At 36.3% G+C, this 22,866-nt stretch overlaps 1 protein-coding gene across 1 annotated transcript in view; it reads left to right on the forward strand.

The window, feature by feature from the left end:
- The first annotated feature begins 10,160 nt into the window (after positions 1 to 10,160).
- tox3 (TOX high mobility group box family member 3) overlaps positions 10,161 to 22,866 on the forward strand; it is a 54,219-nt gene continuing 41,513 nt past the window's right edge. The window contains exon 1 of the mRNA XM_014473220.2: positions 10,161 to 10,262. Coding sequence (XP_014328706.1) covers positions 10,161 to 10,262 — 102 coding nt within the window. The remainder of the gene's footprint in view (positions 10,263 to 22,866) is intronic.

Below are 22,866 nucleotides of genomic sequence, written 5' to 3' on the forward strand. Positions count from 1 at the left end.
TTTCTGTTTAAACAAATACACTGGCAGCTATTTCCACAAGTATGTGGCTCTAATCCAACTCGTATCAGATAGCTTGGTCTTTCTTTCCTTTGTATTTAAAGGAGGGAGATGAGTGTGATGAACATGTGGGAGCTCCAGGCATAACTTATATAAGCACATTTAAAGCGCTTTTATAATCAGCTACATATGCAGATACTACAGTTCACATCCCACTTGCAGAAAATTATCTCAGCACTATCATTATCGCAAATGTAAATTCTGCCACTCATACTAGATCAGTTCCATGCAGCTTATAACCTCTTCCTCTGAATCACCATCTAATGAAACCCACACCATTATGAAAAAACTTTCACAAATTGTGGTATTGACCTTGCTCTTTGCTTGAATAAGAAAACGTTATTGTGGGAGTTCTGAGACTTTCTTTCAGTGATTTCCACTGAAGGCAAAAGAAAACTAAGCTAAAGCTTAAGGGTGAAGACTCCAAACTTTGGTTTGACTCCTCACCCTTGTGGAGACTTTGCAATAAAAAGAAAAAGAAAAAAGAGTCTAAAAAGTGGAATAACCATAATCCATCTGGTATTCATAATTTTACGGTGTCCTTAAATTAAGCAATAGTTTCACTTAACTCCAGTCCAGATCAGAACAGTATTCTTGGGGATGTAGGCAGAGGAACATTTTTTGCTGCCCAACCTCTCACTGCCAGCTAAGTATCAACAAACTCACTCACTCACTCTTTGGTTACCTAGCAACAACCTGTTGAGTAACTTGAGCAGCAGCAGTTTCATGTTTTTCCACCGTGCTAACTAAAAGTACAGAGTGGAGTGAAGAGAAAAATTAGAACAGCTCAACAGGAAACTCTAGATGAAACAACAAAGGTCACGTCACCAGTTTGTCAGTATTACAGATTTTTAGAACCAAAAACTGATCAATACTTATCTACTAACTGAGATGAAACACCAGTCCTACAGCAAGGTTGTGCTACTGTTGAAAATAACAATAATAATAAAAAAAACAGCTCTCTTATAGTGCAAATGAGAGTTTGTTTTGAGTACAACTCAATCTTCACAAGTCAACTGAAGTGCTCAAGAAAAGAAATAAAGGTAAATACCAGGTGTATACACACACTACACATGGAATTTCAAAACCATGACCATTTTGGGATTATTTAGGATCATTAAAGTTCCTTGCTGACAAATTCACAGGATTCAAATTTGCTATGCTTGGGAGAAAACAGTAACATCCATATGTTTCTTCTTGTTGTTATCTTACTTTGCTTTCACAGAACAAGAATATTCTTGTGGACATTTACTATTCAAGGAATAAATTCTGAAATTTTTATGAAGCTTTTTATTTAATAGCACTGAAAACATTATCGTTTATGAAGAATTTAACAACATACTTTTAATGGGTGTCCAAGTGGATAGAGTTGGAAAGGATGAGAGAGAGTTTCTCAGGAACTCAGGAGAGAACACACTAATGGAAATGAAAGTTTTAGGGGGGGGAGACAGTGGATGGGTTATGGCTCAGATCCAGACTCTTCACTGTTTCTTCTCCTGTCTAAACTCACTGTCCTCATGAGCCTCATGTTTCAAAACTTAGCCTGGAACTTGGCCAAAAACACTTTTTGTCCTTGCATAATTGCACAGTCAAAATCAATTGCACAGCAGAAATATCAGTGGTGGAATTGGTTGTCAGGCAGCCCCATCTGCAATTAATTTAGGCTAGTTAACCAACTTGCTGGTCACATTTATTTAAATGAAGGTGTGAAGTTGTAAAATGTTTGCTGTGGCCTACATTAACAAAAGTGTTGCCTTTAAAGGTCACATGAGATCTCATTTATCTGATAGTGGTGTGTTTTTCCCCCCTCTTCAGCAGGACTGTCTGGGGAAGCAAAGTGCTGAGAGAAATTACAGCCTGCTGGATTTGGACTGAAATTAAGTGCTTGCAACAAATCAAAGATATGTCACTCAACCACAGACAAGCCTGAGTTAATTTACGAGAGAAGAAATGAGCCTCTTTCTCTTCCAGATTCATCTATATCAGTAAATGGCACATTTATATTCAGCAGAGTATGAGGTTACATTTTGTTTTACACCTGTGTTGACATTTAATTCAAAAGACAATGGCCAAGAGGGCAAGTCTATTCTCAAGCCCATTTTAATGTATTTCAACATCCAACTGTCATAAAAATGAGCCGTGGTTTTATTGTGATAATGGAAAAGTAGACTGGAAAAGTGGATTTGGAATTGGTTTGCACATAATATTTTTCGCTATAAAAAATGAGATTTCCAGCCATAGGGAAAAACAAATCAAGATCATTTCTTCAGCTATTGAACCATGGAAGAGAAAATAGTTATTTTTTCTGTGTTGCTGGAAAATGATGCCGTGTACATAGTGTCCATCTTGGCATTTGGAGCACTGCTGGGCAACAGACATGTTTCTGTAAAAAGCCAGCTTATTGAAGAATTAGAAAATAAGAAAGGTTTTTTCTCATTTCTTCCACACATTTGTCACTCACCTATAACTGTTACTTGACAAAACATGGAGGGAAATCATTTTTGCAGTTTATTTGGCAAAGAAACCAAATCACTCTGTATCTTAAAAATGAAACACATTTGCAGTTTACAGCCAAAGGCGTGCTGCTGGTTCGGCTGCAGTGTTATTTGTATGCAGTGGGCAATATGTAGATTTAGATTTGTGTCTCAGGGCAAACAACCCTCAAGCAGCGTAGTATTTCATTTCATGCTGAGCATTCAGTTGCATGGGCAGCATAAATATTCATGATTCTCCAGACTCATGATATAAACATAAGAATATGGCCAGTGACAGGCATTACAGAATGGTCACACTGGATCAAACAGAATTACCTGACTTTGATGCTGTGAAAGCAGCAGTATTATCACTGTGATTAAGGGACATAGTGGGAATAACTGTGATGAGACAGAAAAAGGGCTTGTTAAAAAATGCCTCTCTCTGTGGCTCGGTTTTATAATAAGTAGAGTTCTGACATGAATTGAGTACATTTAGACATACGAATGATTATCCAGCAAAAGGATCAAATTGTTGGGAACAATTTTATTTATTTTGTTCATATTATAAAAATATTCTTCTTCTTTTTTTTACATAGAACATCAGTTTTATAAAATGGACATTTAATGCCAGACTCTCTAAACATAAAAAATACCTTGCAAAAGTATTCATACTCGAACATTCTACTATTAATAATTTATAATATTAATAATTTTTTTTTAAAATAAAAATCTAAAAGGTGTAATTTGTATTCCTATTCATACACTTTTACTCTGATACCTCCCAAAAAGATAAATCAATTGCATTATTGATTATTGATTCCAGTCATGTAGATTAATTTCAGATCATGTTGACAAAAATAACATAGTGCTCAGGTTCTATAGTTGTCAAACATGCCCAAACGTTCATCTCTCCACTGCCATGCTTAACAGTTGTTAAAGGTTTTTACCAAATATGGTGCTGTGCATTGTGGCCGGAAATATCTTCTTTAGTCTCATCTGTTTGATAGACCTTGTTCCTAAAGTCTTTTGGTCCATTGCAGACATATGTTTGCAATGTCGGAAACATACATTGCAAACACTGTATGTTGCTTTTGGAAAGCAGAAGCTTTTTCTTCACAGTTGTTCCACAGGAATAAATTCACACAGAAAGTCCCCTTACTGGACCTGTAGTGTTGGAGTTGTATTTCTTGGTTTAAATAATAAATGTAAAACCCCTTAAAAATGTTCATGGAAACTGAGGCACATTAAATACTGGGTTAAAGCAAATGTCAGTCCCTTAATAGGATATAAAAATATCCTCTTCCAGTATATGGCTAAGAAGCCAAGTACTAATTGGTCTGAATGACGACTGTTAAAATGACTAATGCAGTTGATGACGTTTATTATAAAGTTTAGCGTGATCATGTGTTCTGTATTTTTCTTCAGTATGTGTACACTGCTCTTTAGAAATCCACACAGACCTAAAACAGACAATAAAATATTCAACACTGGGTCCATCGAAAACAGATGTTCTTTTTTTTCAGCCTGAAATAATTCATGTATGCAGAACACATTACTTTGTATGAAACTGAATAAACCTGGTCTGTTAAACCTATAAAGACTGAACTTGCTTCCTAAAAACAAAAACTGCATTTCAAATTTGAAACAAAAGATTTTTAAAGATTCAATTTTGTTCTATACATGGTTTGATAGATCAAAATCTGCAAATGGGGATATAACGGTCACATTTTTTGTTTGTTTAAATATGTTTGTTATCCATCATCTGTACTGTTGCAATTGTATCAATAATATTTATAACCAAGTCTGGTAAACCAACACAGCCTGCTCTTCATACAGGAGCTTGTATATTTGCTTGCAACCGTGTAGATATAGAATATTGTTAGAGTGAAACCAAAAACATATGGTTTAAATTTACATAATCATATAAAACATGACCACATATTCTGGCACATACAATTAAATAAGTCTTTTCAACTTCCCAAACTCACAAATACGTATAAAATCAACCTTTTTAATAATATGCTCTTTAGGTACAGATGTTAAAGGAGGAAAATATTTTATCTTCATTAATGTTAGCATTACATTGGGATATTCATGTCAAGCTATATGATACATATTCAATATTTTCCAGATTAAATACCTACCTACATACCTTTTAAATGTTTTGTTTTCTGTAGTTAAGATGTTGAATTGTAAGCACATGTGGTATGAAAGAAAAAGTTATGATTATTTCATGTTTAAATAGTTTTTTCAATGTTTTTTGGATTTTTTGAATGTACTGTTGGTGGATGTTTGACACTGAAGTTAATCACAAATATAAACTACAGTTTCGTGTTGAGATCTGTAAAAAAGAAAGAAGCAGATCAACTTCTTTAAGGCTCCTTTCTGCAAAACCCATAAAACTGAGCTACAATAAGAGTATTCCTTTCTTCATAATTTAATTCTCTTGGCTGCTTTCAACATTCTTTAAAAGTACAACTATGATAGTAAATTACATTTTTGTAACATAAAGACAAAAACCCCCCACAGATGGCAGAAATTTGTGAAGGTGTCTTGCTGCCAGAATCACACAATATCATGTAAATCAGGGGGGTGCACAGTAAATAAAGATTATTAGGTTCATTAATTATTTTTGCATTATTACTCTTTTGTATAGCCATATAATTACTCTGTACCGCTTTAATTGAATCTGAGCAGAAGCCAGGAGGAGATAATTTGTTTTCTTGTTGTCGAATGGCTCCAGTGTTTGCAGGGCTGAAAGGAAATGACATATAGCAGAAAAGCATGATTCATCTGGCTGAGACACTGACAGCTAAGTATCAGAAAGGAAATTAATTCTGCTCTCTGGCTGCAGAGCAAAATGCATTAAAAACAGGAATAAATAAAAGAACCAAGCTGCCTGATTTGGAAACATGTTGAAGCTTACTTATCTGATATGTGATGTGTGGGAGACTGTTTGGGGGTCTTTATATGTCTGTATATGCTGGAGTGAATGAGATTTGATTGGTGGGAGGATCAGTATGCTGTACGTAAAGACATTGCCTCATTATGCATGCAAGTGCCTCTATCAAGCAGGAACATGATGAAAAATAGTTTGCATATGCATCAATATGTCCATAATTACAGAGCAGATATCCTGGCAACTCTCATGGATTGTTGACCATCTCTAAGCAAGCACTGGAGAGCATTCAAACGAGGATTATCTCCTGCAGCGCAGCACAGCAGAGTTTATCACTCTATGTCATTGATTAAGCTTGCATATACCACATGCCAAAATCCTTACCCACTTGTGCAGGGGCTTCACTTTCTCATAAATACCACTTACACACATTCTCTTACAGACAAACATTTGAATTATCTGATTATGTTCAAATATACATAATCAGACTGAGCAATGAAAATAGCTCATTGCTCAAACAAGTACAAATCTGAGGCGACAAATTGTGGTTGCTGTGTAATAATTTAATCATGTAAATATTGATCTAAACATGATTGTTTAAAACGAAACATCTTATTTAGATGGCCAGAAGTAAATAAAGAAAATCTGTCATTTGCAGACAGTGATTAGGGGAAACGTGCTTGTGTTCGCTTATGACTTCAGCATTGATTTTTATGTTTAATCTGACCTCTTCTATTCCCTTCGCGGTCAAAATGAAATATGTTAACAAGAAAAAACCTATTATGTGATAAGTTGAGGAATAGTAAACATCCAAATTTTGTATTATGCTCCCTTGAACTGGTTAGAATAGGCCTGTGGGCTATGCGAAATATGCTCATTATATACAGTATATATAGATTTTTTTTGCACAGTATAATTCTTAAATAATGAGATTTCACTTTGCTCATTTCTTTACCTATTTTTACTTCCTTTCAGAACAAGCTGTTTTAGGGCGTTTTGTCACTTTAAATCAAAATAAGCTGCTGCTGGCCACACCCCCAATTCAATGTTTACACTCTGCACTTTATACATGAAAATGCACTTGAAACATGTGAAAATGGCTGCAGATGCTCAGTTGTACAACAGTATATCTTGTATATCAGAGTCAGAATCAGACCCAGAAGAAGAAGTGGAGCTTCCTGCACAACCATCAAGGATGGAGTAAGGGATTTCTGAATGATAAGACAACAACGAAAGACTGGTCAGCACTACAACAGTAAAACCAGCTTACCAAATGTGCTGGAACTCCAAAAGGCTACACACTACTAGGAGTGGGTTAGTGCCCACTTCTTTTGGCTTAATAATCAGAAGGGTTTTGAAAGGCTCCTTTTCCAGACACCAAAAACCATTAACATTGCCAGAAAAATGCTGTGTTGTTTTTGAAGCCATTACATTGATTCAGAAGAGACCCAAACTGAAGCACGACAGAATGCAAAAAGTAAATTTTGCATAACTGGTGTCCTTTAACTCCTGTCTTTATTTGTAGATTTCTTGCTGCATAGTTTTGCTTTTTCATATATTTTTTTGTATATTTATGGCATCCAAGGTTTTTAGCTGCAGGGTGAGAGCTAAACCAGTTTGTTAGACCCATCGCTGAAATTTGCAAGTGGTTCACAGTGTCGACTTCATAGAGAAAAGTCTTATGTAGTATAATATATTTACTACAATATGTAAAAGATTATAAATTGCACTTAAATGGTCAAACTGTGCAAAAATAATAATTGCTTCCTGGAAACACATTTATCAAGCAAATTACATACTTTCATTGAATGCAAAAATGGTGTCATACCATTGAAACTGAAACCTGAAACCTTGTTCACCATGATGACTTCATTCCCAGTGTAATTACTACAATGAAAAGCCCTGATTGTTAAAAATTAATCCAGCCAAATATGTCAGCTAAAAACACATAATCTCACACGGAAAGAATATCCAGGCTTGTCTGCTGAAATACAAGCATACCCTGTATATTGATTCTTACAGCATTGCACAAAGACAGTGAAGAAGGAGACACAGATGTACTCAGGGCTCATGGAGCATGTTTTTATTTTTTATTTTTTAGGTTTTTTAGATTGTTTGACTTTTAAACTGCTCAAAAACACGTGAATGAATGTTTCAGTAATGTTTAACATCCACATTCTTTGGTTATAAATGTAGCAAAAATAATATACAAGAGATGATGTTTATGCATTTGTTCACAAGGATCAAAGTAATTAAATGCACAGAAATGACAATGGTCGTACTGTTGCCACAGTCAGAAACTAAAATACACTGCAATGTTGGTGAGGAAATCAGCTAATAAACTTCAACTACTCTGATAAAAAAAAAAGACTCAAGATTTTTTTTTTGTTTGTTGTCACAACTAAGCCTTGATAAGTATACCACAAAGCAAGTTTAGTAAAGTTAAGCTTTCCTCAATTCAGTGTAAACAGGTGGTTATAATGTTTTGTTAGCTCAAGCTTTGTGCTTGATGCTCACATTCGCTTGTGTTTCATGCTTCATTTCACAATTTCTCTATTAAAAACACACTGATCCCAGGAAGTTCTTGAAGAAATTGATCATCTCAATACTTCTGTTACATAAATAGTGCATACTAATAGAGAGACTAGTGTGAGGCGTGCATTAATGCTGTTGCTAAATTTGAAGATCTTAGCTTTGATCTTTATATAGAATAAATTGTAAATATACTTCTTTCAATGCATTGTTCATGATTGTCTTAGATGTAAATTCACTTGCTTTTTTTCTTGGACATTAAATCCACAGACATTTAAAAAGAAGAAGGCGAGCAGCCTTTTTCAGCTTTGTTTTTTGTAAAAACAAAACAAAAATGAGGCTACATGGTCAACTTCATTTATGGTTGTGATGGTGACGTGAGTCAAACAGCAGCTTCTCGCTGTGAAGGGAATGACGCCTATCACTGAGAGAGATTTCAAGTCGTCTGTGTATTTATCACACTTCTACTGAGAATCATGCATGTTTAGGGTTGTTACTTGTATTCTAACATGTATTTGATGTTAATCTTGCTTGAGCATTGACTGAAGACCAGTACAGTATAGTGCATGGTATTTCTTTCTTTACAACATATTGCTGCAAAAACAAAAATAGTTAGAAGTATTCGGATGCATTATCTTTATGAAATATTATACTAGCTAGGTTTTGATATACTTATTGCATTAGTTTATTTGCAGTAGACTAGTCATCTGTATGCAGGTAGCATGCTTATGATCATATAATTACTCAACTGTTATGTAGGAGCAACTGTGTACAAAATGTTATATTTTGTAATATAGACAGAGTTATTTTATTGTTATTGCTCAAAGAAACATAAGTAAAATTGGAAATGAAATGTCATCGCTTGGCCACCGGCCACCTTCAGGCTCCTCAAACACACAAGTGTGTGTTTCTGTGTGTGCTCAATATTTTACAATATTTTCAGTACATTGTAAAACGTTTGGGATATTTAAATTATTTTCCAATATTACATTTGCACTCTGTTTTTCCTCCCTTAAATCTAAGAACAAGGTGCACTGTAGGATTCAGACTTACTTGTCATAGTCCAAATGTGCAGATTGCAGAATAAGCTAAAAATATGTGTGCTATGGAAGTTAGTGATAACTGCTTGTTGAAGGAGCATCCCGTTTCTCTGCGGAATATTTTTCTAGTTAATTGGTGCAAATGGACTGGGAGAGTGGGGGTTGCAAATGGTGTGGATAATCCTACGAAATGGGATACAGCCTAAATATTTTAATGTTTTTAAGTGATAAATTCTCACATGTGTAATAACAGTAATCAAACACAACTTTAAGAGGGGGCACAAGGATGATATAAACTGTAGCAGTAGGCTACTATGAACAGATGGAAGAAAAAAAAAGAGACGATAATTGTGATTAATTTCCACGCCAACATGTCGCATGGACTTAAACACGGTGTTTTCATTGGGAGTGGCTTGCTGTGTTTGGGGAGTGGCTGACTTGTTCGCACAGTTGCCTTGTTCATCAGCGGGACAGTCAGGTCAGGCAGAGCGGGGGCACAACTTGGATATCCACTGTACTATGTCAGTAATTGCTTCATCTGTGGAGAGCTGCTCGCCTTCTTCTTCTTCTCCCGAGCCCAGCGCCCAGCAGCGGAGTTCATGCGGACAACAGACTCCTGTTTCCTTTTCACCAACTATTTTCTAAGTTGTTGGAGCGATAAACTTCTGAGAGGAGTATGAGCCGTATCTGAGTTCGCATCCGGTTTTGACTTAACTTTGCGCGTCTTGGTGCCACTTTGTTGCTGATTTCATTCATTTATTTATTTTTTCCTGCGTCCGAAGGGGAGGGAGAAGGAGGTGGACTCGCGCTCAGTCGCCGGTCTCGTGGCTTCTTTGTATACAGCAGCAGCAGCAGCAGCTGTGTGTAAATGCATGTTGGTGCACAGCGTCCGCCGCTCTGCTCCGTGAGCTTCCCGGGCTCCGTCCTACCTTCACGCAGGCTTCCTCAGACATGAAGCGACTGAACCAGGTGTAGAAGAGGAGTACGGAAACTTTACCTGTCCCCCTCCCCGCCCCCAGCTGCCGTGGTTATCCTCCGTCTCTCTGCCGCGCTTTCTCTCCATCCATCCGTCTTGCTCTCTCTATCTATCTGAGCGCTTGGATTGTGAAAACGGCAGAAACAAGCAGGCTACAACTGCGCGCAGCTGCCTCACACGACATGGATGTAAGATTTTATCCGACCGCCGGAGGGAATTCTATCCCCGGAGATCCGTCAAACCTGGATTTCGCCCATTGTTTGGGCTACTACAACTTCAACAAGGTGAGAAATCCCGTTTTTTTTTTTGTGCGTTGTGTGACCACGTTGGTGCTAAAACCTTCGGTGCATCCCCCTGATTAAAGTGCAGTTAATTTAATTCTTTAGAAGTTGCTCATTGATCACTTCCCTTCCTGTTCTGAAACTTTGTTGCTTGTGCATCGGTGAAGAAAACTGCAGGACAAGTGTAATGACGCAGTGTTACTTTTTTTTTTTTTGTTTGGCCTCATTGCACTACTAAACTCTGACCACAGGGATATGATCCACAGTCATGGGCGCTGTTGCTTTTACGGTTTCATGTTCCTCAACATCAGTGAAGGATCATTGCATCAGCACCTACATTACAGTTACAATGTGATGAAAAGAAGACACTCTGTATCAAGTGTCAAATGAACTGCTCACTTTCATGACCCCCAGCATGATGCAACTAAATTGCATGGTATAGAAATATATTTTTGCCCTTCGGCTAAGTGTTTAACAGAGTTGTTGTTAATGGGATTTTGCAAACACTGGCTTAAATTAACTATATTGAATGGAATCATTGTGAGCAGTGCCTTATGCTTTTATCTAACACATAATTTCAGCTGTAGTTTGGTATGAGGGTTAATACTGTAGAAAACAGTTTTATCTCTCCAAATACACTGTTTTCATATTTTGTTGCAGTTTAATTTTCAGTTATAAGTGTGGAATTGATAAATCCAGTTTGAGACAAAATACATGTTATCTGCCTACAATAAGTTACATATTTATCAGGGAAGAAAAAAAAACATTAGGCAAGAAATTATTCACACCCCTGACAGAAATAGGTGTAAACTAATATTTTTAATTTGAAGTGGTCCAGCCAGATTTCTGACCTGACCTCATAACGAACTTTGGAGGCATCTAGAGATGAGGGTGATGATACGGAGGCCTTCCAAACCCCAACACCTGGCTCTCATCCTCAAAGATAAACTCCCAAAATAGCAGTGGAAAAATCTGAAAAAGTTGGTCCGCAGTTCTACGAAGGTATTTTTGCTGTGTTGCCAGTTACAATTTTGTTGTAATTGATTATTTACGAGGCTATAAATCATTTTTGACATGCCACATCCTTGGAAAATTGAACTGAAACATGTCTGTTTTCTCTTTCAAAATTTATAATTCAATGTTTTGTACTTGTGTAGAGAGATGCCTGTCTCATTTCCTAGCAGAATCAGATAGATAGATAGATAGATAGATAGATAGATAGATAGATAGATAGATAGATAGATAGATAGATAGATAGATAGATAGATAGATAGATAGATAGATAGATAGACAGACAGATCTTATTAGTAGCTAGTTAGAATAAAAAAAGTATTAAAATCTTTACTTTTTCTATTATGAGAAGTAAAAATTACACACCTGCTGTATGTGTTTTTTATGAACAATAGTACCTCGTATATCCTCCAACACATCCTTTCACAACACACACTCACACACACCCCTATGCACTACCCCCAACCCAAATTATTCAGCCCATTTCGTGCAGCTCTGTTTGCTGCTCAAAACAGTTACCAGGTTTGTCTCACAGTTTCATCAGCTCTTTGTCGTGTGGCCAAGTTGTCATATGTGCCCAGTTTCATCATGTCTTCATCACCCCTGTAAAACTTTTAACCACATTTCTTTGTATTGGTATGCATTTTTAACCCCTGCTTGTAAATTCCTTGGGAATAGAGTTTTTATTTTCCATCTGTATCTGTAATTGGCCACAATGCAAAAGGAGGGAGAGTGGTGGGAAGGTGCTTATCCAGTATCTTTACACAGTTACATTGGAGAAAGAAGAAGGGAGAGTACAAAGCATGTGTTCATGGTAATTACATTGCCTTTCCACATTCAGACAAATAGGCCCTTCTGCATTCATCCTTCAATTTATGTGAATCAGTTTGCTGAAAGATAGCACAAGGCAAAGCGGTTTGTCATCCAAAACTGAAACATTACTTCTTTAATCTACTTAAAAGCTGTCACAGCACTTTTTTTCCCCCTTTTTCTTTTGTAAACAAGAGAACTTTAAACTAGTTTTTACAGTTTTGATTTGAAATCAGGCACAACTCTTAAAATTCAGGCTCAGGAAATGTTCAGTTTTAATGGCAGCAGAGACAGAAGGGCCCAGAGGCACTTTGAAACATCAGAGATTCTTTTAAATTTACAGAAAAATCCAGCCCGAATGGCACAAACTTAATTAGGTGCTGCAGTCATGACTAATGAAGCTGCTGTTTTTTTGGCACAGAGATGAAGGGGAAACAGAGGTACTAGAGGGAAACATGTCACGTCTTTACTCAGCTTATTAATGCTCATATAATAAATTGAGAAGGCAAAATTTTATAGAGTTAAATGTAGGATTGGAATACAAAACTTTGGGTTTTCCTTGAAGCTTCAGAAATGTACTGGGTTTGGTTGGAAGGAAAGGTTTTCATAAGAGAGTCCATTTCTATTGAACTACCTTATATTCATATAAAACATGAAAGAGCATATGCCCTCACCTTTAAACAGGAAGTTATGTCATTTTCAATTTACCTGATTATGATGTCTTGTTTTTATTACTCCCTGGTTTCCGCTCATATCTTGTTTTTGTCAAAAAGTGTTATGATCATTGTCTTACTATATAATGTATATATATATATATATATATATGTGTGTGTGTGTGTGTGTGTGTGCGTGGGGGTGTGTTTTTAAACCTTCTGCTCTGCTTTGTCTTAGTTGTTTTCCTAAAGATGTTGTTTGTACAAGGCTGCTGAGGTTTTGTGGTTTATCCGACAAACTTCTCTGTCACTCAAAGACAAAGAGTTGGTTGGGTTCGGCTGGTTTCTCTTTAGAGTAAAATGATGCTGACTTAACTGCTTTCATGAAAGAGCCTTGGTGTTATTCTCAATTTTATGGCCATCTGGTTGTTTTTTCAAGGTCTTAATAATGTTTCAAATACAGTATCCATTTATTGCTGAGCTTTCATTAGCTCCAGGCGCCAAGAAATTACCAACAGATGTTTATATAAACTTTTCACCTGGACTGGCCCACACTTCTGAGGTTTATTTGCAAAATGAGTACAAGCACTACAGGGACAAAATAATTACTTTTTGCACTGAACTGACTAGGTTTGTTTTAATAACTTCATTGCAGAAGAATATAGACAAAAAGCTTGACAAACAACTTAATAGTTTTTATGTAGCTGCCAGTTTATTCACACCCATTGAACTTTTTTACATTTTGTCAATTTTTTTAACTGTATTGTGAAAGACCAAAATAGGTGCATACATGTGATGTGGAAGACATAGGATAGTTTGGGAAGCTTTTTATAAACAGAAAAATCTGAGATGTATGCATTTGACCAACCAGTCCGATACCTGAAAATAAAATCTAGTGCTTCAAGAAGTCATATAATTAGCAAATAGTCCTATGTGTAGTACTAGTATAAATACAGAGGTTTTGTGAAGATGTGTTAGAGAATAGGAAAGTGGTTTGCCTCAAGCCATGTAGGAGACTCAGCTAGCATGTGAGAGCTACAGTCAGAGCTACAATGGAGCACAGAAAGCATATTTATGAGTCAGAGTGTCCCAGTCAAAGTCCAGACCTCAAACTAATACAAAATCTTAAAAATTGCTGTTGATAGACAATCTTGCAAAGAAGAATGGGGAAAGTGTAAAGTCCCTCAATATGCAAAGCTGGAAAAGACACAGAGCTGGAAAAGACACATCCCGACAGACGAGTATAATTGTAGGATGAAGTGTTTCTAATAAATCTTGAGTCGGGGGGCCTGCTTTTACAGGATTTGATTTAGGAAATGGGTAGTAGACCAGAGGGACCTGGATGGAAAATAATTTTTACAAACAATTTGAAGTATGTTATGTAATTGTAATTTAACTTAAACATAAAACCAAAAATACATATGTTTGTGATTGTAACAAAATGTGGAAAGGTTAAAGAGAAATACACACTTTTGCTAGGCATTGTATCCATCCTTTGGAGCTCTGTAATATTATTTTTGGTGCCAATAAAAAATACTTGGATTTTTTTCTCTAGAATTACATGTAACTCCAGTTAACGTCCTTAAGTTTTTACCCAACTCCATATTTAAACTAAGTCTTAATTTATAGCACTCTGCAACTTCACATTTAAGCAGATCCCTTTTATTCCATAGTCTTTATTAGAATGGCAGATGCTATGTCATTAATATCCACCACTCCCCTATAGTATGTACATATGGATTAAGCATTTTGTGTACAATCACTATGAGTTGGAAAAAAGGTGTAATTTCCACTAATTACAAATAAATTCTTTAAGGCATGCTGGATGGTTATAGCTGTGGAAAACACAAAGAAAAAAACGAAGACCTTCTGACAAATTGATTTAAACTGCAAACCTGCAGTAAGGTGTAAAAAATGTTGCTCCTCAGTAATGTGAGTTTCTGTCTACATCTTACTTATTTGTTATTATTTTAATATGGAAAATAAAAAGAAGATTTATTTTCAAAATCAACATTTTCTTACTACTTAGCACATTCCTTGTGGACTGGCTGTTTATGCAACTTTGCTGCTTAAAATTAAATTCAATGATTTTGCTGCAAACAGATGTAGCATTTGCTCTTTTGACAAAGTAGCAGGTCAAGTTGTGTTTGCTGTAGTGCTAAACCACACAAGCTGTTGCAATTAGTAACCACAACCATTAACCAAGGTAAACAAATAAAGGAAAGTCAACTTTGACTTGATAATAAGAAGTCTTTTTCCAGAAATGTTCCTCTTTTAGTACACTTGTTCAACTTCCTTTTAACCAAATGTAGATAATGTTCTTTGGTTAATTTATTTATGATGTACTTTGCATTTTATTGCCCACTCACATATGCTATGAAAAACGAGCTGTGCTTTAAAATGACATGATGCATTTATCAAAGGAAGTTACTTAGTTTGTAAAATATACTGTCTTTAGAACAGTGGACATTTTTTACAGAAAGATAAGTATACAAGGGTAAAATTGTATACCCTTGAATACAATTTTACCCTCGGGAGGCAGGGAGGGGTTTAAGTAGGAAGCTGAGTTACTGTACTTCACAACAGCAAAGCCCTGGGTTAAAACCTCTAGTGCTTTTTTTGTTTTGCTGTCCTTTCTGCTTCTGGAACAGGGAAAGGGTTAATCCTTTGCTCGACCAGGGGCCATGTTCATCTTTCCCATGTACAGCTGATGAAATTTCATTACACACATTCTAAACATATCCAAACACAATGTTGGGGTGTGTGTGTGTGTGGGGGGGGGTGTTGACGAGGTGGAGCGGTGTAACCTTAGAGCAGGGGTGGGCAACTCCAGGCCTTGAGGGCTGGTCTCCTGCAACTTTTAGATGTATCTCTACTTCAACACACCTGAGTCAAATAATGAGGTCAGTAGCAGGACTCTGGAAAACTTGACTGCACTTAGGAGGGGATTCAGCTATTGGATTCAAGTGTGTTGGACCAGGGAGACATCTAAGAGTTGCAGGACACCGGCCCTCGAGGACCAGGATTGCCCACCGCTGTCTTAGAGGCTATCCAGTTTCTCCAACTTACCAGTTGATGGATATGACTCCAAGGTGTGTTAAAGGTTCAAATGTCCCAGAAAAGAAAAGCTGATGTGTTTTGCTGAGTCTTTTAATTGCAATTTGTCAGGGGTGTACATCAGCAGATTTATTAAGCACCTAATTTTCCCACTGAGACAAAAAAGCGATATTTTTAGCTTGGTGTGTTCATAGACACGTACTGTACTAGGAGATTTTTGCCTGTAAGAAGGAGTTTCTTTGTATGGCAGACTGAACTACATCCATGTGTACCGTCATTACATGTTCACATTCTGATTGCTATGAAAATCCTGCAGGTCTGCAGCTCCGTATACATAAGGTGTACTTTAGTCCACTGTGTTGATACTTGTTAAATTCTAAATAAACGGATGCATAAAGTATTCAAGTTCATTTAAAGTTCTCATATGGAAACACTCTCAATTTTACTTAACAGTATGGAGAACTGCAGAGGATATAAAACCACACTGACTGGTTTATTTATTAGGTGAGTGTGACAAAGGCAGTGAAATTTTAGACAGACATTGGGCATTACCCAGATCGGCACTCATAAAGACCTCCTGTAATCATGCCATCACTGCTCATAAATCCACTTCATTACATTTCCTCATGCATTACTCACTGTGGTTCATTTAAGCAGACCTCACACTCTGAAGCTAGAGACCAAAGAGCTTCCACATGGCTGAATGAGTTACAGTTAACAGAAATCATTTTTTGGTTTAGTTAAATGTTCTTAGCTGATAATTTCATGAAAATCTGCCAAATGTACAATCATTTCATTCCTAGGTCTTTACGCACAGTGGCACATTTCTTCATTCACACTCCTTCAGGTTTATGAAGAGTTAGTTTTACATCTTTCACTGTTCTTTTTCAGGTGATGTGCTGTGCAAGTGCCTCCTCCAAACAGGGTGTGTTCAATGACTTCCAAAGAGTTCAGTTTTGGTCTCATGTGTCCTCTATTCTTCAGGCATATCTCTGACCTGTGCAACATTTCTATAGCAAACTTTAAACTTGCTCTAACATTCCTTTTTTTTTTCAGAAATAGAGTCTTGTGTGGTCAGAAGGCACAAACGACTTTTCTATTACACTACAAAAACACAAAATCTTACCAGGTGTTGTGGTTTAGTTTCTAGTGAAAATATCTTATTACATTTGAAACGAGATAAAACTAACTTAAAAGTCATTTTTCTCCAAAATATAGGAGTTTGTTTAAAGTAAATAATTCTTTAATATTGATTTAAAAAGATTTAAAAAACTACTTCCACTGGTAGATTATTTCACTTATATTTCACTTTCACTGGCTTCACATGTCCTATGCGAACTTTTTCATCAACATTAAGAAATTATTGACTTATAACAAGCTCCTATTTCTTTCTGAAAACTTGTAAGTTAGTTTTGTCTTATTTCAAATGCACTTTCATCATCTTTATTTGTACTAGAAACCAGACAATACTTGGTAATATTTTGTGTTTTTGCAGTGTTGGACGCACTACTTATTGTTTTCATGTGTCTGCTAATTCCAGGCCTAAATTATGACCACAACATTTCTCAATGATCAATTCATAACTTAATAGACAGTTTTGCAACCAGTACAACCAGAATATTTTGCAACAATAAGGTCTTAGAAGAGCTGGTTGGTTTTATAACTTAAGTAAATCAAAACAAATTAATGGACTATGTATAGAACGCATAAAGAACTGATGGTGCAAAATGGCAGGAAAGGTGAACAAACAAACCAGCTAATATTTATCAGTATTTATAAGACAATCCTGAGCCCTATCTGTGCAAATTTATACTGACTGGTTTAGTGCCAAGATATGACATAAGAAGCTTCTCATGATGGTGACTTTCACTAGCTCAATTATATACTTATAGAGAAAACTATTGATATGGTCCGTATTTAATTTCCCTGCTGTAAATTCTCACATTTTCACAAAAAGTATTAAAGCTTCCTCCCCTTTACAAGATGTAAAAAGTCACTTTGAGGAGAAGTTGTCATTTAGGTGGCAGTAGCTAAACTTACCCACATGACACTGTTCAGGTCAGAGAGGAGGGGCTTAGTTTTAGGATTTCATCAACTTTAAATGAGACTGTGATTCTACTTAACACAAATAACAAAAGCACTTGGTTTATGAGAGTCCTGCTAAGCCCTCTAGTCTGCATGTCACACAAATGAAAAAATAAATCTGCTTCTCTGGTTTGTTTATCTGGTAAGGTTCAGCAAATAATCTCCAGAACTAATTTCAAGGAGACATACATCTTTTAAATACTCTGTCCAGTTAAATCAAAGCAAAACATGGGCTAGTTTTATGTTTCCAGTATGATCTATTATTATGGTTTTCCATGTCTTTGACAGCTTAAACATTTCTGACTCATAATACAAACTCCCCATGGGCCCCAGGAAAAAGAAAAAACAGCTTTTTCTCTGAATTAAGCAGTTTTCTAAAGGAGCAGTCAATCACTTCGGGTTGGCTGATTCAATAAGTGTTGTGTCCCTTTAGTGGTTAGCCTTGCTGTTAAGACCCATTCATTTTTAAAGCTTTTCAGAGTGGCAGCCATCCCATGTTTCATGTATCTAATGTCCAATTCTCTTAATGGGCTCACAAACTGTATCAAAACACTTTGCTGTTTTCCTTTTAACTTGACTTGAGCTTGTGGCTCTTTTCAAGCAGCCCAGACCACAAACAGATGCCATCCTTCTCACACAGTTTGGGTAATGCTTTCTAGCCATGACAACTTAAATTCATTGCTTCTATTTTTGTATTAGGTTATTTTCCTTTTGCTGTTCTGCCTTTTTACTTATTTATTTTACTCTATTGTTTCTTCACTATATACAGGGATTTTATAATATATGTATTAATATATATTTCATATCAAATTTGTCTATGAAATAAGTATTTCTCATAATTTCTTTCTATATTTAAACTGAGCTGCGATTAAAATGAAGCAACTTATATACAGAAATGTCCCTCACTGCATCAGCCCTTATTCTTGTAATTGTTCCTCTAATAAGAATAGCGCAGGCTGCAGGTGTGTAGTATTACATGTTACACAGTGTGATTAATCCTCTCTCTTTCTTTCTCCCTCACCCCCCCTCCCCCTGCATCACACATTCCCATAATGCAGCTTGTTACCAGGTTGCACTAAAAAGGCCTACAATAGCAGCAGGTGTGCAAATATCCCTCAGACCCATTGGACAAAGAGCTTAAATAATGCGGGTAAACAAAACTTTTATTTGAATGCTCAAATAGAAGGCATGTTGAAACAACTTGCCTCGGGGTTCAAGCAAGATTACCTTCAAACAGAGCTTGTTTATGACATGTACTGGTGTACATGCAGCTGGAATAAGCAACCTTGTTCCTCTTTTTTTATGTGTAATTCATTGTTAGTGTATGGAAGCTAGGTTTTATGACATTAATGTTTCACTGCCCCCAGAGATGGGGACTTGAGTTTGCGACTTATATAGGAGTCGCACTTAAATCACAAAAACAAGGTTTGTTTTAAATCTGCAATCTACAGACTTAAGATTCACTTGGCCTCCTGATCTGGGAGATGAGACAATTAGCAATCTGGATCTCATTTATTAAGAATTGAAAAGAAGTTGGTAGGTTTAGCTCATTTGAGTGAATGAGTCATACTGTGGGAGGAAAAGTATTAAACAGCTACCAAGTTTGTCCGTTTTGATTTAATGCTAACATTGAGTAGGATTTGGTGAATGTAAGCAACAGACCACAGCTTGGATAGAGATGTGCATATATTTCATTTATAAATCAGCAACATTGGCAGACTGTGGATCATTACTGACTAATATCTGTTCACTCTTTCTGTTGCAACAAAACAATGACCACAGAGAAGACTGATTTTGGTGCTTCAAAATAAAAGCACTCCCTGTTTGAATAATCCAGAAATAAATCTTATTAACCTGGAGTTAAGAGCACCAGTTTTTTAAGTGTTATTTAAATGTTTTAAAAAATCTAAAAAAGGTTATAATGTGTTAAACTAGACTAAAGGTTATGTGTATAAATAACCTACATAAATGCAAAGCTTTACATGGAATTAATGACATGTATCTCAAATGAGAATTTGGTTAGTAATCTGTTTTAACTCAAAGTAATTAGATCTACTACATTTTTATTTAAAGCTGTATTACTGTGATACAGAGAAATTGTGGTATTTGTGCTCAAAGTTTTCATATTGTGTGAATATCATATCAGATCCCTCATAAACAAGCTCTGAACCCGAACTCTTTTTTGACACACAGTCAGTGTATTAGTTATCAAAAGTATTTGGTACAGTTGTTACAAAGAAACGCGAGGAGAGACCACATATTGTGTGGTTCAGCTGGCCTGTCAAGTAGTGAAAGAAAAAAAAGTGTTTCTACAGGAATGTGTTTGCAGTTAAGTCCTGCTTTAATGTCATGGTTTGTCAGAAATGTATTGTTTGTGTAGAACAAGAACAAACAAATTTAATAACTCATGTGTCTTCTCTGTAATTCACGGTCCCCCTTTCTTTCCTGCTTAGTTAGGAATTTATCACCAGTTTTACAACCTTTTGGCCCTTTTCACTGCCTGAAAAGTCTGGTGTTTGTGGAGACTGTGTAAACCAGACCACAAGGCACAACACGCTGAACTTTTTCAATATTGATCTAAGATGGCAATCTTTCCCTAACCCCTCACCAAGAGCTTTTTACGAGTCCCTCAGCCACAAATATATTAAGCATACTTGATTTGTCAAGACTGTGTCCTTTAGGGAAGACAAATGAAAGATGTTCTAAGTTATAAAAAACACAGGTGACTTATTGTTTTTACATAATTATTTTAGTTATAATTGGCCATCAGTTGCCCTTGGTTAGATGAGCATGGCTCTCAACGTGTTACTGAAATAACACTTCTCTGAGATTTTCCATTTGATGAAAATCATGCAGTATTCATGAGTTTCTCGAGCTTTTATTCACATGCACAATCAAAAGCAACAATGCACATGGCCACAGTGAAAGCTCTTGCCAGATAACAAAGGTGCATTCCCTGAAACCTCGGCTGGGAGTGTGAATGAGGTTCATGAGATTCTTGAGCCAACTAATATTTTCGAGAGTTGTGGTCAGGGCTTATTCACAGCGTGGCCTTGTTTGCTGTGTGTTTCTGCTGGCTTATGAACTCTCACATGCGGTCATACTGTGGGATGGCAGCAGTAGAAACGAGATCAAGGTCTGTGAAGCCTCAGCTTTGGCATAGTTTCCATGCCTGGACAGCCACTCATGGTTATTTCAAATGACATTCTTTCCATGAAAACTGATCTACCTTCTCAACATCGAAACCACTGGCTGCTGGTGTACCTTTGTAGTACCTGCACCATCTTAAATAGGTGCCACCAACATTTTTCTAACTCCTGCTGGTAAACAAGAGGGGGAAAAGACTAAAGAAGTACTTTGTTTTAAAGATATTTCAGGCAGCTGATTAAAGTGGTAAGTTTCAGTTAACCAAGGTTTACTCTCTATAATAAACCACTTGGAAAGTAATGACACTATGCATGGTTTTATGAAGGCTTTTGGCTGCTCAGCTAAGCAGTTCTGACCTTCAGCAGTTCCTCCAGGTACTCAGAGCGATCCTTCTACACCCGCATGGTGTTCAGACTCCATTAGGTTCTGATATGAATCCAAGAGAGTGGAACTCTGTGTTTTAAAATATGGTTTTGTCAATGAAGTGTCACCCCATATTCAAGAGAGCCATATCCAGTCGGGTGTGTTGATATCTGTAGACATCACAGACAGGCCAGTGTCAATTTACACAAAGTTCTGTAAAAAGTGCTAGAAGTTTCATACCGTCTCCACAGTGTAACATGTTTTTAATAAGATGCCAGAGAAAGTGCTGGATTTACCAGAGATTTCTCTGGCTGTATAAAACAACAGTCTTCCCTCGACTGTTGCTGTGCACTGCTGGTCAGCAGGGTGGCTATATTTTTCTCAAAGTTGCAGAAAATACAATTTTAGTTTTTAAAAAAATATTGACTGTCCTGATGTGGAAACTAAAGCAAGCTCCCCAGTCACTCTTATCAAGGTCATTCTGGTGTAAAACTACAGTTGGCGAGGTGCTAGCTGTTTTAAATCAAAGCACATAGAACATGCACCATACATATGTATTTTTAATACTTTTGGAAGCTAAATCATTGTGACACAGGCATAAGAGATGATTTTAGCATTTTATGCATTTTATGCTGACAAAATCAAAGCAAATCAAAGTTTGCTTTGATTTTGGGGATACCAATCATTCTTAAATCCTTTTGATTTTAATCTTTGCTTAGATTATCACATATTATAGACAGTAACAGCCAATTTCAGATCTGTTTTAAATGAAAGCACTTACATCTTGTATTGTATTTGTGTTTAATATATTTATCTTTAAAGATATCTTTACATAGAAGTTTTAAGCTACTTTGAATAATTAACCGAGTTTACTGTGCTATTTAATAATTAGGATCAATAGGAAAGTATATAGGACTGATTTGAATTTTATTTTTTTTTGTAGTGCCTTTAGACGACATTGATTGTGAATTGGCGTTCCATAAATAAACTTCAACTGATTTGAATTGAATTATCTTAATACTTTATTACAGTGAAATCTGTGTATCTTTCATCAAAGTTTTTAAACCGTAAGAATTCTTGTATTTCACCTATTTCTCCGTACTAAACCTCAAATCAAAATGACTAAAAATGTTCTCAACTCAGCAAAAGACCGTTAAATTAAGTTTCTGTTAGAATTCTGTGAATGATATTTGGTCAGTGGTTTTACTTTTAAAGCAGGACATATGGACAGTTCTGAAAATGGCAGTATGTTGTATGGTTAGATTTTTTTAGGTTGTAGCATGCATTGAAAATTGGCCTAAGCCTCCAGTGTACAATTACCAAGCCCATGTCTAGCTTGAAATATGTTGGACATCTTAGAAAACTGTAAAACTACTTTTTTTGTTTTGCAGCACAGTATGTTATCAATCCTTAATGTTATAAAAATCAAAGTTTCCTAGTAATTGTAATGGTAAGCTGTTTATTTTTGTCAAACTGCAGAG

The sequence above is a fragment of the Xiphophorus maculatus genome, chromosome 4, assembly GCF_002775205.1.
Source record: "Xiphophorus maculatus strain JP 163 A chromosome 4, X_maculatus-5.0-male, whole genome shotgun sequence".
NCBI lineage: Eukaryota > Metazoa > Chordata > Actinopteri > Cyprinodontiformes > Poeciliidae > Xiphophorus > Xiphophorus maculatus.